This window comes from Haliotis rubra, unplaced genomic scaffold (genome assembly GCF_003918875.1).
Source record: "Haliotis rubra isolate DU_JTF1 unplaced genomic scaffold, ASM391887v1 Scf179, whole genome shotgun sequence".
NCBI classification, from domain to species: domain Eukaryota; kingdom Metazoa; phylum Mollusca; class Gastropoda; order Lepetellida; family Haliotidae; genus Haliotis; species Haliotis rubra.
Window position 1 is genome coordinate 1,156,574 of NW_025765769.1, and position 17,645 is coordinate 1,174,218.

The 17,645-nt window shown below is 39.0% G+C and overlaps 1 protein-coding gene across 13 annotated transcripts in view; it reads right to left on the reverse strand.

Annotated features, from left to right (window-relative positions):
* LOC124273272 (disks large homolog 2-like) overlaps positions 1-17,645 on the reverse strand; it is a 343,312-nt gene that overhangs the window by 149,409 nt on the left and 176,258 nt on the right. For all 13 annotated transcript variants that reach the window (XM_046708499.1, XM_046708504.1, XM_046708503.1 and 10 more), the window contains one exon: positions 2,264-2,296. In XM_046708499.1, the coding sequence (XP_046564455.1) occupies positions 2,264-2,296 (33 nt within the window). The remainder of the gene's footprint in view (positions 1-2,263; positions 2,297-17,645) is intronic.

A 17,645-nucleotide genomic window follows, 5' to 3' on the forward strand; every position in this document is an offset into this window, starting at 1 on the left:
GTTTTATGCTGTTGAGGTGATATCAATATTTCAGATTTTCTTATCAACCTGGCTTTGCAGTGGTTCAAACAAGAATGAAGCCTTCACTGTTCAATGAAAGCAATCTCACCCATGAAATCCTTTCTTTTATGATTTTCCTTTGATTTCTGAAGTTCATTTTTAAAGGAAAAATAAAAAAAATTTAATTATCAAACAGCATTATTTGTCAAATGACTTGAACTCTCAGAATATTAACTTGATGTGTTTTTTCCGTCACCCCTATCAATGAAATTCAACTTTTTATAAATGAACTTTCATTTTTGATGATTCCAGACATCAGGGCACACAGACCTAGAAAATGTGAAACAATCTGAGAATTACTTGAGAACAAGAAGGCAGAGTTAAATTTAGGAGATGAAGAATGAAGGCAATTTTTATGGATATACAACTTCTTTATTCTGTATAGGCAACGTTTCAACAGATTCTAATGCCGCTGTCAAGCAAGTAGTGACACTTGCTTGACAATGACATTAGAATCTATGTCCAAACATAAAAATAGTCCTTATTCTTTATCATCTACAATGTCAACTAGTGTATGTGTATATGTTGCTTAAAGTCATTCTCTGCAATACTGGGTTGATCACTCATCGATCAACCTAACAGAGATATGACGACACGAATGAAGTTACGAAGTTGACAACCAGATCCCGTTGGATTCTCTTACAAGCGTGGGTTGCTGAGGACTTCCTTCACCTGGTGTCTCCATAGGTACTAATGATTCAAAATTCAAACAATTTTCTGAAAAGCAGCAATTTCATTATTTCAAACGACACCTCAAGCTAGGTTCCAACAAGACAAGATCATTGACATTTCATGTACCTTTTTATTTAAGAGCCACCGCAATCTTTATGAAAACATCAATATTTTCATGCTCCATTTATATTTTGTTCAAGGCATTAAACATGTCAAAAACTTCGTACCCAAACAGATCACTTCTATTAAAATTTCACATTTTCCCCCCAACTGTGAGTTTCCGGCACAATTGGCAGCAAGGTCACAGACCAGTAGGGGGCAGTAATGAACAAGGGCTGAGAATAGCCACCAACCACTACCTGCCCAGCGCTGCCAACTCGGGGATCCTGCAGAAAAAACAACTTAAACCTCCAAGATGATTGATCTTGTTTTGAAAGAACACATTGGGCATATCGCTTTTTGTCAATTTTTTCTTCTTTCAAACGGTGGTCATGTGATTTCAGCAATTTTCTCCCAAAAGGGCAAAACGCTGGAGGAGCTGTTCCCATAAAGAAACCAGTTGGAATTGGTTGTTTTTTTTGTTTCCAGTGATGGTTCTGGCAATAGGGAGTCTTCTTGATTAATGTTGTAAGAAATGTTAAACAATTAATGTACTTTAAGTGCATCTATTGTATTTTGTAATTTTTATTCCATATTTTGATCAGAGGTCAACTGGTATGTTGTGAAAAACACGTATTCACATGTACTTCAAGAACAAAAGTTCCACAGGTGAAAACAAGAGATAACAGTGATGGAATTATTCCAGTTGAGTAAAACTATATGATGGCAAATTACCTATATTTGTAAATGAACAATGTATAAGGGCGTACATTATAACAGACAAAGACTTACAATAGTTTCATCAGTGAGTGAGTGAGTGGTTGAGTGGAAGAGTGAGATAGCGAGGTGAGGTGAAATGGGGTTTAATGTCGCACTTAAGAATGTGTGACTGCTTGCACTAGCCCAGACTTAAGCTGGTTTAATAGTGCTAGCCCACTGAAATACCATGCCACAGTTAAGCATGAATACCCAACTCAGACATATTATACAGACTCCAAGCCAACCAGTCCTTGTTGCACCAAAAGGGACCAACAAGTACCAAAGACGAGTTCCTGAAAACCCCTCAACATTTCAGATGTACTTTGGCAATCTGTAAATAATCAAATCTGAACCAGACAATCTGATGATTGATATTCTGAATATCCTAACACATGATGTCCAGGTATGTGATAGAGAATCAACGAGGTCATCAAGCCTGAACACCTGATCCACTTTCCTCTCACCATAGGCAGATGTGGCCGGTTCTAACCAGATTATTCATCCTTTCCCGAATTCCCAGCACAGGAAACTGCTTCTACGTAGATCATTCCCTTCACGATCACTGAGAAACCAGTCCTCACTTCACAACCTGAGGAACTGAAGACATATCTACACTCTTGCGTATTCTGAACATTAAAAGACAAAATTTATGGAAAAATATATTTGTACTTACAAATTCCGAATCTGCTGCTTCCGATCCCTCAGGCTGAAACAATAATGAACAGATATAAATAGATTGCAAACACTGAAGTTGAACACACACATTTCAAATCAAACAACTGAAAATAAGGCTGCATCTTTGAAACTGATGTAATGCTTTCAATGAGTTGTCATCTATTTTGTGATAAAATAATACCTCGCTGAAACCATCCTGACCAGGAATAAGGCTACCACGAACAAATGTGATCAGTTATGTTGAGTGGGTGTTTTGTGTGGGTGTTTGTGTGTATAAGCGAGTTGAGATTTACTGCCTCCATGAATCGTTTGTTTGTTGTTTAACAAAACACTCCGCAATAATCCAGCTGTATGACAGCGACCTGTAACTAATCATATCTGGGCCAGACAATCCAGTGACTGACATCATGGGCATCGATCTACACAACTGGGATACGATGACATACTTCAACTAAATCAGCAAGCCTCCTTTTATGACATGCAAGACCAATCAACCTGGACCTTCATGGGTCTTTGAATAGTATACTGCCCAAGTTTTGATAAGGATATCCTTACTGTCCAGACAGGGACTAACCATGACTGATGGCTGGGAGAAGTTGTTATACAAATAGCATTCAATATTACCTTGAAACAGACTCATTTTCACCAGCATTACATGGAGATTACGACACATGTGTCTGTCACATACTATATATATCTTAAGTTGTAATGTAAATAGCATATGACATACACGATAGCAGTTATGTTTTGCATATACCCTAAAATCGCACCAAATCAACATATTTTGTCTTAATGTCATTTCCTCATGACTGCAGTTGCACATTAATACATCATATCGAACTAACTAGCGTAAGTCATTAACATAACATTCCCTCAAACTGCAGTTTTAAGTTTGTAACAGTATGAAACAGCTCATCAAATGATGAGTAGTATATTCTTTTCAATGTGTGTTTGTATGTTTGTGAGGACAACTACAGGTTTGGAAACCACCAATGTCAAGATCCATGACTGGTATGGTGCTACATAACCAAGGATCACACTTGTGATACTAGGATGGGAACAAAAGATGGCAGATCCTAGCATACCAAAGGGACATAATTCTGTAATGTGACATCAGCACTTCAGGTGCTAGGCTAAAATGTGCCCCCTTCAGGGAATGAATAGAGATTACTAACCTTTAGCATAATACATATGCAAATTTAATTCAACTTGAGAAACTGTGTATGAATACAAAACAGGACTGAACAATCACATACAGGATATAGTGCCAAATATTTGGCATCCATGTTTTTTCACATACACAGTCGCACATCGGGAAACAGAGTTCACACACTCAAGGCAAGGGAAGCAAATACTCTTCTTACCAAAACTTATTATCTATAGTCACAGGTAAAGGGAATTTGAGGTGAACTTTATAACATTATGATGACAATGCAATTTGCAGGAATACAACACTGATGTGATTTAGTTAAAGTATTCTCAAGAATTTCTGTGAACTAGGTTTGGCAGCAAGAAGTAATCACATCGATGTCTAGAAGATACTGAAAGCAGTTAATGCAAACATGGTCATGTGACTTCATTTGCATGTTTCCTGAATCAGGACACTAAGTTCATCGTATTGTATTGTACATCCAGAATTAAGTATATCCTTGAGTAACCATGGCGTGTGCCTCATGCAAGTATTCCGACTTTTTTACCTGTAGAATCTATTCAGACCTCCTAATGGTTGATAGAATGAACAATGAGTCCAATCTGACACAGTCATCCCCTGTACTTGCTTCAGCCAGTTATTATTATTATTGGATATTTATATAGCGCACATATCCAGGAACTAGTGCATGCTTAAGGGATGCATGTACTCAGTTGTTATGACAACCATAAGTACTCGCTATAACTTGTTCTATTAAATCATCTGTCTAGGAACAGAAAACACTACACTTTTGTAGGTGCCGATTGAAAAGAGTTATCTGAGTGAAAAACACATGTGTGTCAACTGACTGACTGACTAGTTTGGTTTCGCCGCTTTTAGCAATACTCCAGCAACATCAAGGTAGGTGACACCAGAAATGGGCTTGTGGGGATTCGAACCGAAAAACGCTTTAACATTAGGCTACCTCACCGCTCCTGTGTCAACTAAGATCAATGAATAAATGTTCCTTGAAAAAACAACAACCCCGCAGAGTGAGTTGGGTTTAATTATGCTTTGAACATTATTCCCATTTTATCATGGCATATTATGCTGAATTGTTTTAAAAGTATGAAATGACGCAGGTCTCATAATCTGTACCTATTTGGTAAAACCTTCATGGGTTTCTGCTGACCAACCAAAACACATTCTCGGATTTAACAGAGATTCCAACCCACAGGACTTGACCAATGATTCTTACCTGAATGTCTTTTGATATCTAGAATAACAAGTAAAATCAGTAAAAGTTTAAAAATTTGAAGACTGCTGAAGATTTTTCAACTTTTAATGATGAGTTGATATTTGATATGATATATTGGTATAGCCCTCTTTATTCCAAACTGCTCTAATTGTGAAATATCATAGCCAATGTCTTATTGCAAAAAGACAGCTAACCATTTCAGACAGACTTCTGATGTCATTTCATTGTGATGACATGGTAACCGATGACATCACAAACCATTGTGATGCAATTTCATTGAAAAAACATCTTGGAGATATACCACATACTATCTGGCAGGCGACAAGTTACAGGGTCCACACTTATATTACCACTGAATGCCTGGAAGGTGGATACAGCCAGTCTGTCTCCTGTGCTAGACTTAGACCATCTACCAAGCATCAAATGATAGCTGAATATAAAAGCTGCAAATTCCTATAATTGAAACGGCTGAGCTATTTTGGACATCAAAGACAGCCATTTTTCCCCAGACAGATCTCGCACTTTTCAGCAATGACTATTCCCAGCAGAGAAAATTAACTTATTTGAAATATGATTTACTTCAGTCAAACACTGGCCTGGATGAGACAGTAAATTAAATACCTATTATATGATCAATATCCAATCATAGGGAAAAGACTTGTTCAGCTACAAAAATTAATTTCCTTTTTGTCCAAATGGAAACACAAGTCAAACAGAGACAGTTCCTTTTGCAAATATGGCACTGAGAGCAATTAATCGTAATCAATGTCTAATGTAAGATAAGAATGATGACATTAAAACGCTAGGAGATGACATCAGCTTCTTAGCTTTGAAAGATAACCCAATGACATTAATCAAATACTCTAAATTTAAAAAAGCAATACACCGGAGGATTTAGTGAAAAAATAGTTTTTAAAAGGCTCATATTCTGTGCTGTTGCCTTCAAATATTTTGATAACATATATTTACAGTTTTGGAGACAAAAAGTTCAATGACAAATTTTTAAAAACTTAAATGTTGAAATGAAGATAGCGTTTGAGTGCAATCAGAATCTAGGATAAATAGTGATAACATAATTTTAAGGTGCATGGAGATTAAACGAGGAAAAGGAAGTGCTGGCACGTACAGGATCGAGCAAGAGCGGATGAACCTTACTATATCCGAGACCAAGTGTTCCACTCCCGATTCCCATTCTCCGTGAAAGCACATCAACGTCAGCGACAGAATACCACGTTTGTCAATGCTTCTAACATCCGACATTTTCTAAATGCTGACTAATGCAAAACCTCATTCAAGGAGAACAATTATCTAATCAAAATATACAGCTGCAAGGAAAGTTTCTCAGTATTGTTGAATCCAAAAGTTTTAACAGGTCATCTCTGGCACCGGTCTCCGGCACCGCTCCCTGGCAGAGATACAGGTGTGAAGGTTTCGATCAGTGAAAGCATTTTGGAGTCTGAAGCGTGTAATGTTTGTGTTTTGGGGAAACAGTAATGCTTTAACATCGAGCTGGTTGTGATACAAGTAATATATTAGGTTACTGACGACAAGTGTTCCATCTTCTCGGGAGACTAGGTTGATGTATTATTTAAAATGACAACAGGTCTAGATGTGCTTTATATTAAATTATAAAGCATCGGCGCAACATTGGGATCTCAGTTTGGGTGATCAAATGATTACGATTGACTGCGACACTTGTTTGTGACATAGGTGGCGATGCAGAAGTGTTGATGAGCCTGTGACGAGAGGGCTCCTGTAGATCTTCCGATAAAGAGACAATTTTCTCGGTTTCGTGATGTTGAAAGACTGGGTATATACATTTGAGACATTATTGTCGCCTGATTCTCTCTAGACAGAATTGGACCCGTTCCAGATCATCAAACTTTCACGAGGGACACACAGACATGTACACACCAGGACGGATCAGTGGGAGAGAATCATTTATCATTCATGTGTTGCATCATAGTCTCTGCCATCATATTTTCCAAACCACTTATTCCATTGCAAAGACTATGTTTTCATAACCACTTATTCCACTTCCATGTTTTCCTGAACATTTGTTCAACCACTGTAGTAATGTAGTGAACCCAATTTTCAAGTTTGCTTATTCCATTACAAACATCATGTTTTCCCAGTAACCACTTATTCCATTACAAACATCATGTTTTCCTAACCACTTATTCCATTTTTATAATGTTTTCCCAAACGCTTGTGCAACTGCTGAGGTAATGCAGTTGATGTTTTTGTGTTGATTAATAATTTATGTGTTACTCATGATGTAAACACAAAATTGATTCATTTTGAGGTAAACCTACCTTCCAAAAAAGAAAAAAAAGAGTTTGTCATACAGCTTTCAAAATCTTGCCTCCAACCATTCCATTTGATTTGCTTTCTTAAGGTTAACCTTAGATATGCACCTTTTAAATCACACTACGTTAAACATTGAGTGATTATTATGTCAAATAATCAAAGATGCTGGTATTCCCATGAAGTCCAATCCAATTGCTAGTGACCTGCTGCGTTTACACTTTCATTGAGCTGGCGACCTCTGTTCAGTTCTGGATGACCTTGAGGTCACTGTTAATTTAGTCCACTACACATGGTGGGGTTGTACAGTCCTCGGAGACACAAGGCCAGATATATTTAGTCCTATATGTCTATTTTAATTACATCTGCTATCAACTTTTCGAGAGATCAGGGTAGTTGCAATCGTGGCAGTGAATGCTGTACAAAGAAGTTGCATCACCATTCAAACAAAGACTTTAACCAAGTCGCAGAAAATCTCCAGAGATACAGCAATGTAAAACTCCCTAAAATAGAATGATGAAGCTGTAACATATCTCATCCATCAAATTATTTATTTCAAACAACAGAACTGATAACACAAAGGTTTTGCTTTGAAGAATATGATTTGCCTCTGAAGGCCGATAATAGACCTTTCCATGATATGCCACTCAGCGTCATCACCGACGCTTTCAAGTCAGATCCTCGCACATGTACCCAGACTTTACGAGACTCGACTTTCAGGTGTGGGTATAATACATGTTAAACGGTGCAGTTGACAACTAGACCAATAGGTGTTTCACAGGTCCTTTGAAAACCAGAAGGCATTAGGCTACTGCGTCTCAAAACTTAATCAAGTGTTTTAAATGTTGTGAGTATTATTGCCTGTATGATGTTGAGATGTGAGGCCAGGAGGGCTCATCATGTTGAGATGTGAGGCCAGGAGAGGCTCAGGTAGATGTTAGAGGTAGAGGTTGAGGAGAGAGAGGTTTTACACCGCTTTTAGAGAGAGAGGTTCACACATTGTAGGAGAGGGTTTCTCACGGACGAGAGAGGTAGAGAGAGAGGAGAGAGAAAGGAGAGAGGAGAGAGACATACACACACATACACACACGTTGATATCAGAAACACCTCTAAGTCCCGGTTCATTCCTTAATCTATTACCCAATTGCTTGCTTTTCCCAAACTCACTCAATTTTCTAAATGTGGGCAAGAAATGGCTTGTATGTTCTTGACTGCATAAGGACAATCACTCTTTCACAATAGTCTACAACTTTTTATATTCTATATATACACAATTAAATAATCTTGATTCAAGGCCTGTGCACCAAATCTCTTGCATGGTGGTCATGTCAAATGAGCATCATTCCAGAACATGAGGCAAAATAAACATGTACTTGTTGAATGCCATTATTTGTGATCATTTAACCAAAATGGTTACAGGCAAACCTCGACCATATGTAACAATTCAATCATGGTTAAGTATTACTCATATAATCAATGGAGTGAAAACATTCATATCCTACTACTTCAAACATAAGACAACTTGAGAGAACCCTGAAAAGTTATTGATTCAAAATGCCCTCCAGCAAGACGCAGGGAGGGCCCCACAAAGCAATGCCACCATGATGCTGCAGCCTTCCCATCCATCGGGACTCAGGGTTTTGTGGATCCTAGCTGAATAAGAGTGAGTGAGTTGAGTTTATGATGCCTTTAGCAACATTCTAGCAATATCACAGCAGGGGACACCAGAAATGGGTTTCACACATTGTACCCATGTGGGGAATCGAACCCAAGTCTTCAGCTTGACATCATGGTCATAAGCCTCCACAAATATCTCACACAGCACACTTCCAAGGATGGTTCCTTTTCTCTGGGACAATTACAGTAAGTGAGACAGTTTAGTTTTACGCTGCTTTTAGCAATATTCCAGCAATATCACGGCAAGGGACACCAGACATGGGCTTCACACATTGTACCCATGTGGGGAATCGAACCCGGGCCTTCAGTGTAATGAGCAAACGCTTTAACCACTAGGCTACCCCACCACCCCCTCTGACATGTACTACACTTATGGGACAGCTGCTACCAAACCATATGTTACACCACAAATATAGACCAGCATTCTTTATAATAGAAAATCTTATTTAAATAAATGCTTCATTTTGGCATAAAAATATACATGTAAATTTATTAGAATGTTGAATAAAACTGAATCTACATTAATCTATCAAATACGAGGACATACCTTTTAAAACAAGTTCAAGAACAGCAGATTCTTTCATATTGTACTCAGGCTTAGAATGATCATTTTACATAAATATAAGTATAAAATTTAATGCAAAAAAAACAATAACACCATTATAGATTGACTGGATATATGACTGACTGACTGAGTTTAGTTTTATGCCGCTTTTAGCAATATTCCAGCAATATAATGGCGGGGGACACCAGAAATGGGCTTAACACATTGTGCCCATGTGGGGAATCGAACCCGGGTCTTCGGCGTGACGAGCCAACACTTTAACCACTAGGCTACCCCACCGCCCCCGGGATATATGAAAGAATTAGGTGTTCTTGGTCATCTTCGGAGCAGTGCATCACTCTTTACATCTTCATTCCAAGAAATGGTGTCTCGTCTTCAGTACCCTGAACCTATTTCCTATGGCCTATCAACATATCAGAGTTCCTCACAGATCATTACTGTACACTATTTCCCACAGGAAATCCTAAACTACAAATACTTTCAATTATTTATGATATACAGAAATTCAGATCTTAGGTGCAAATACACTGTGAACATTCTGAGAAATTAGTAGAGACCTCAATTCTGAGGGTTCATTCCTGTGGGTTAACCTATCAAGAAATAAAAGATCATGAGGGCAGATCTATTGCGGATATTCTGAGAATAAGTAGTGGCCTTAATTCTGGGGTCCTTACTAGGGGTTAACACATTACCCAAATATTTCTTATAGCCACTTACAAAAAAGCCTGCTTACAATTCTCCATATGATAACTTTAAACTGTACTGAAAATAATGCAACGTTTTTTTCAGCAAAGACAGGTGTTCATATTTTCACCATCATCAAAGACAGTTGTGTGGAAAGCTGTAGGATAGTACTCACAGTGACATGCTACTGTGCACATTCCCTAGTATTACTGTTTTGTCTTCGTCTGCAGTTCACTTATTTATTGTAGCTGATCTAAGAATAGTCCCTTCCAAATCAGACGATGGAAACCCAAGTGAAAAAGAAAATCTCACTCTTCAGGAGTGTACAAACATAAAATCACACAGAATATTAGTAGAATTGTTCGATATGCTTTGCTATCAGTTTCAAGGACAGTCTTTCAAGTGCTTTAACTGGTTTGCGATAATGACTAGATAAAAGTACCCCAGCACAGCCTTTCTAAACAAGTGCGACTGCATCAACCGGCCCCATCTGCGTTGCGGCAATGTACAAGCAAATTAAACGACGGGGAATTTTGCGAAGAGTACTTGTCCCGCTGGTGGTGACAGCTACCTTCCCTCTTCACGGCAGTTTCCGTGAACAGACACCCTCACCTTCCATCTCAAAACAGGAAAATGGGAGTTTTTTTTCAAAAGGAACAATTCAATAATTAGGAAAGCAGAATGGTTATTTTCAAGAAGTCTATTTCTCAGTTCCGATAATTCATGAACCTGTGAATAGAACCTGATCAGGCTTGTTGTCAAGTAGGCCATGCTTGGAAATAAAGGAGGTTAAAAATATCTGACACACTTTCAATGGGGAATCATTTGGATGCACCAAAATGTTGGCCCTGTGTCATATGAGACAATATTTGACTACATGATCTGCACAATTCTAAACAAATCCTGAAGCAACTTAGAATAACATTCCAGATTTCGGTTCAAATGTGTTAAAATGGCTGATTTTAAAAGATTCCAAGACATGTTTAGTATTTGAACATGAAATGAACACGTTTTGAGACAAGCTATTGTTATATGGCAGTGTTATTTGTTGCTAAATAATGTTCTGATTATTTTACATCGTTTCTGTAAAGCTTCAGATGAGGTTACTAACATTTTTTCAGCAATACAGAAATGAACAATAGTCAGCAAAGTATTATCTAACACAAGTAGTGGTGTGGACATTACTGCATTCAGATGCTATATGAGTCCAAAGTAATCTGGAATGTTATAGAACAGCATCGATTCATTCATGTAAGTATGGAACATGCTGGAAGGTTTTACGGTGGAAATATAATGGGGCAAGAACATGCCTGTCATCTCACATTACATGAAAACCAGCAGTTGGGTGCAGATCTTTGTTTTCAGTTGTTTTGCATCTTTGGGTGACAAAGTGAGTGAGTGAGTGAGTGAGTGAGTGAGTGAGTGAGTGAGTGAGTGAGTGAGTGAGTGAGTGAGTGAGTGAGTGAGTGAGTGAGTGAGTGAGTGAGTGAGTGAGTGAGTGAGTGAGTGAGTGAGTGAGTGAGTGAGTGAGTGAGTGAGTGTAGTGTTACGCCACACTCAGCAATATTCCAGCGTGCGTGGCGGCGTCTGAGTTTAGTTTTACGCTACACTCAGCAATATTCCAGCTTCATGGCGACGGCCTGTAAATAATCGAGTCTGGACCAGACAATCCAGTCATCAACAGCATGAACATCGATCTGCTCAATTGGGAACCGATGACATGTGTCAACCAAGTCAGCGAGCCTGACCACCCGATCCTGTTAGTCGCCTCTTACGACAAGCATAGTCGCCTTTTGTGGCAAGCATGGGTTGCTGAAGACCTATTCTACCCTGGATCTTAACGGGGTCAGACCCACTAAGGCTAGAACTATTCATTTCTGTAGTTGACTGGTCAGTACCAGATGTCAAGCTACAGTTGACTAAATGCCTGTTCTGACTGGGTTGCTGAAGACCTATTCTACCTCCGGATCTTCACGGGTCGGGTGACACAGAGACAATACATTGATTGTTCAAAACAAAACTTATGGAGTAAGAAATTGGGACTCAGAAAGTTTGTGTGTTTGCTACTTTGTGACAAATAAACTGGTTTCAATGTCGTATTTCATACCTTTACTGCGAGGAACACAATGTTTCCAAGTATGTACTTAGTCCTTCATCAGCAGGAGGAGTTAAGACATACTACGAAATGTAGTGTTCCTCACAATAAAGAATTTGACATCCATATAATTCTCTTCCCCACGAACCCTATAGCTCAAATTGATCGAGTCCACTGTAATTGTTTATGCCTGTTTTGACCTGAAATGTGGCAGAAATGGCCTATCACTGGAGCTCAAATGAGGGTCTATCATGTGAGCTACTGACTGTAGTGTAGAGGCACAGATCCACTGGAGGTCACTGTCTGACCTCTAGCCACTGAAACAAGTATGGCCACTGCATCTGACTGATTGCTGTCTAGAAAACTAACCAGCTTATCAAAAACCACATACTTCAGTCACACTTGCCTTCTTTCCCATTCAGATCATTAAACCAAAATCAGATACATAAAAAATTCCTCTTAAACATAAAATCTCAAAACATCAAAGCTCCAGCATATCTACACAAAAAATTCTGTCAATGTTTTTTTACCAAATCTAATGGGATATGAAAGCAATTCATGCTGGGGGCCATCTTGAAACCTATGACCTTGACCTTCTCTGACCCTATCACTGTGTTTACTTTGGAAGAGGGCTCAAAAAGATGGCCGTCGGAACAACAGCTCAGATGTCTCCACTCTCTACTCAAGGGCACTATAGACAACTTTCTCGTCTTTCAATATAGTTGATGAAGGAAACGTGTCACCCTTTCCGTCCTTTGAGTCACACTGCCTAGCTTTGATGTCTTCTGTAAGACACTTCCTTCTGAGTCTTCCCAATGCTAATTAATCAAATTCAGGGGGTATTTTTCAGCTCATGATAAAACACTGTGCCAAAAATCTGGCCTCTAGAAAGCTTAGGTTCTCAAGGAATGATTTGAGACTTTAGCAAATTTGCTTTGCGAGGAACGTGGATTGTTGAAAGATCAATACATTTTGTATTATCTCACTTATCAAAGCCATCTCTTGAAATGGGAGGTATTTTAAGAATTATTACCCCTTATTAAATGAATCATTACATTTTTTTACAAAGTTTTTGGAAATTTCACAGGGCTCAATGTCAGTTTTATAGATTTCAGCACAATGATCAGCTTGCTCTCACAGAAACTTGAGATTCAAGACAATCTGAACAAATGAAAAATGAAATTTTAACCGAAGAAGTGATTTATCACGGTTCTAAAATGTTATATTTGTGGAATTCATCATCATCTTCAACTGACAAGTGAAAGCGTTACAGTTGCGGCAGTTATTCAAGGGAGTTTTGGCCAGATGACCCCTCGATATCTTGACTAATTCAGACCAAACTTTTAGCTCTTCACAGTATTTCAATCATATCATTCAAGAGATGAAATACTGAATGTGGTTTGTCACCACTGTCAGTAATATCATAGCAGGTGGGCACAGATTCTGGCTTTATACAATATACCCATGTAGGGAACTGAACCCAGGTCTTGCATGACAAGCAAACACTTTAACCACTGAGCTACTCCACCACCCCAGAGTGGAAGGTGAACCAAGTGACTCAGGTGGTAGTTTGTGGGGAATCGAACCAGGGTCTTTGGCATAAAAGGCAAACTCTTAACCACTGGGCTACCCCACCATACTGGAGTGGAAGGTAAGCTAAGTGATTCAGGTGGTAGAAATCTGGAGTAACTATGTGGGGAATCAAACCAAGGTCTTTAGCATAAAAGGCAAACTCTTTAACCACCGGGCTACCAAACAACCTGGAGTGGAAGGTAAGCTAAGTGATCCAGGCGGTAGACATTTGCATTAACCTGGGTACAGTGCTGAAAATCAGCTGATCGTGACAACTCTGCACCTGTGCTCTTCTTGACATTGACATGCCTTAACACAGTCACCATGACATGACAAGAGTGAGAGAGTTTGGTTCCCCATCCATGTGAGCCGTATCTCCACTGTCAGCCATACATGTCAGGAAAGTCTAAAGTGATGAAGGTTTTTCAATAAGGAGGGTGTGGTGCTTGAAAACCAAACAAGTGATTCAAGCAAAAGGGAATCTGAACCATAATCACAGGTTTCAGAACAATGGAAAATGTCAAAAGTGAGTACGATTTTAAGGTCCCTGGAGCAAAATTATATATATGACCAAGGTCACCAAATGATAGGCTCACACATTATGCCAGTGTCAGGAATCGAACCTTCAACTTTGGGGCTATCACAGTCAAGACATACATAGACAACCGATAATGTGCATCTGCCTCACATAGACAACCGATAATGTGCATCTGCCTCACATAGACAACCGATAATGTGCACGTTCTGTTCAATGTAGCTAAAACATCAAAGCATGGGCAGAACTTCGACTCTTATTTCTCTCACATGAAAGTCCATATGAAGAAGAATAACTGTCACGGGTTATTGATCCTTCTGGTAAATTGTTACAAAAACCACATACAGAAAGTGAAATAAATCCAACAAATAGAAACAGAGGTGAGATAAACACATACTACGCGACAGAAAATACAATAAACCCGCGCAGAAAACGTATAAGTACGCCAAGGTTCAACAACGTTGAACTTAACACGAACACAAAACTACAATTTCAAAAATCCATTTCTCACCCTGCTATCAAACCAGTGCAACATGGGTTAAATATATCACAATAGACCAAGAAATGCCTCCCTTAAATAGATCAATTGGCAAACTGACCATAAATAATCTAATTCTCGACTGCTGTTTTTTACATTAAAGCACCATCACGTTTCTAAATTGGAGAACAACCCCCTGAGCAGCGCTGAACTGAGCTGTAAGATCCACCTGGCTCTTGCTCGGTCTCAACCCAGGCTGCAACACTTGCTACAGCCATGACGGTGCTGATCGGGAGATACACACTGCCTGCGGGCAAGTCTCGCTTGTAGTACTTCTGTCCTTCTGACTTTTCACATATATCACTCAACACTGTGTAGGGATATTCAGATATGTATCGTTACTTCCTGTAGGACTTCCAGATCCTATAGAAAAATGTGTCGATGTTCCATTTCATGGTGTATTGATACTGGATCTGTTAAATATGTCTTGCTCAAATAACAAAGTAAGTAAAGTCATATTCTGTTGATGCTCTACATTTTGTGCAGCATGGTTGAAGATGACTTTCTGGCACATAAGTCAAGAAATGTTCAAGATTCCCTCCCCGAATTCATGGCCATGAAACAGTTTATCATGTATCCCACTATTAGCATATTACAACAGGCCCTTAGAGTTAGTTTGTTAAGGATTTGGGAACATTTGATTCAGTTGGTCTTCACCAACCCATACTTGTCGTTTGAGGATCTGTCAGGGCCGCTGAATTTGTTCCCTGTATATCATTGTATCACAAGTGCATGGTGTCAGTACTTGTAACGTCAATCACTGGACTGTCTGGTCCAGATTTGAAAATTTACATACCACAAACACACAGCTGGAATATTGATCAGTGGGGTGTTACATCAAACAAACATTATGACTTTCCACACACAAGATATCGACAGAATACAATTTAATAAGAAGAATGGTTCAAATTCATTACATCCGGCACAATTTTAAGCTAAAAAGAAAGCGACACAAATTGCATCGCATGCAACAACAACAACAATTTAATGCATCATGCTTAAATGACGAAGCAGGTTATTCAACATTTCGGCCAAAAACTTTCCAAATTCCCCGGGGCTGTAGAAAGTGATGAGAGAAGCTCCTAGAGATTTTAACACTTGTGGCGCATGATAATCGAGTTTTATTGCATGGCAGAAATGGCCTATCACTGGAGCTCATTACGACACCAAAATGTCCAACGGATAAAAAACCCTCCCTGATGGGTACTGTATCAAGTAATGACGTCCATCGATGCCCATCCTGGAAACAATGGGGGCATTAGTTTATTAGGTTGTGGATGCTGCTGATGTGATGCATTTGGAACCGGAATATGATATTCAGTAATGGAGCTAGAATAGTCCAAGGATCAAAGGATTGCAGAAATTCATTTTCCTTTGTTCAAAGGTCAAATATATTCATGAAAGCAAGAGAGTGGGATGTTCAATTTATTTGGGTCATAACATGAGAATAACATCTTATTCCCTTGAACATATGAGTTGATGACCAATATGACAAAGAGATGTTTCTCTTGAGGAATTCAGGGTTTTTTGGTTACTTTATAGCGTCAAGAATCATGGCATCTGAGTGGTCTTCAAAGTACTGAGAGTAAACAATATTTATGAGTTTGTGTATGTCTTCTTTTATCTCAAGAAATATGACAAAGTGATTCCATTGAACATGTAGGACAAAGATGTAGTACAATTCATACCACTGTACCTGAAATGTTTAGAATTGGCAGACTCACAAAAGTGTAACTTTGAACAAAGTATAGATAACATTTAAACAGCAGCAAAGTCTGTTTGTCAGTTGTTTCATTCTGTTTTAGGGGGGTGGGGAAGCCTAGTGGTTAAAACTTTCGCTCCTCATGCCGAGGAACTGGATTAAATTCCCCATGTGGGTTACAATGTGTAAAGTCCCTTTCTGGAATACTGCTAAAAGTGGCATGAAACTTAACTCACTCACTCATTCTGTTTTCAGCTATATTCCAGCTCTATGATGGCAGCATGTAGATAGACCAGACAATCTAGTGACTGGCATCATGAGCATCGATCTACACAGTTGGGATATGATGACGTGTCAACCAAATCAGCGAGCTTGACCACTTGTTTCCCCTTAATCACCTCTTATAACAAACATGGGTTGCTGAAGACCAAATCATATACATGTCTCTACATAAAAAAAAAGAAAAAAAGAACATTAAAGCTATAAAATTGTTTTTGGAAGTGTAACAAAGAATTCTATGTTAGCTGATTCCCAGACTGAATAACACAAAATCCCAGACACAGAAGTATAAAACAAAGTAGGTGTCCAAACCAAAATGAGACTACCAGACTTTATCATATGAAGATTTCATTGGTTGTTGAAACCTCCAAAACAAAACAGTGAAGATCAATAAACACCAAGAACTTACTTCAAGTTACCCACACGCTTGTCAAGCAAGACGAAAACGCACGGTTTGGTTGAAGATTCCATGCCAGTGAATGTCTGCAGCAACAGACAGGTGACAGTCCCAGAGAGGACACTTAAGATGCCAGACATATTTATCTTCTTTCAGAAAAACTGTATCAACCTTCATTAAAGGACATTAATGGGTTTAAATGCCAGCTCGGTATTTCAGTAAGTGAGAGAGTGAGTGAGTGAGTATGGTTTTGTGCCACTTTTAGCAATATTCCAGCAGTATTACAGCCGGGGACACCAGAAATGGGCTTGACACATTGTACCCATGTGGGGAATCGAACCCAGGTCTCCAGCATGATGAGCAAATGCTTGAACCACTAGGCTACCCCACCACCCAGGTATTTCAGTCTCAGGTGAGGTGAGGTGAAATGGGAAGTGGGGTTTAACTTGGTGTTCAAGATTGCTACACATACATTGGTGATCTAAAGTGCGGTTTAATGTTGATTTCAAGATTACTGCATATATATTGGTGGGGTTTAATGTACAAAATTATTGCACTTACAATGCAACATGCATGTTGCATGTACAAGTTCGGACTCTGTTTTTAGTGCTGAGATGCATGGATACCTAACTCAACACACCA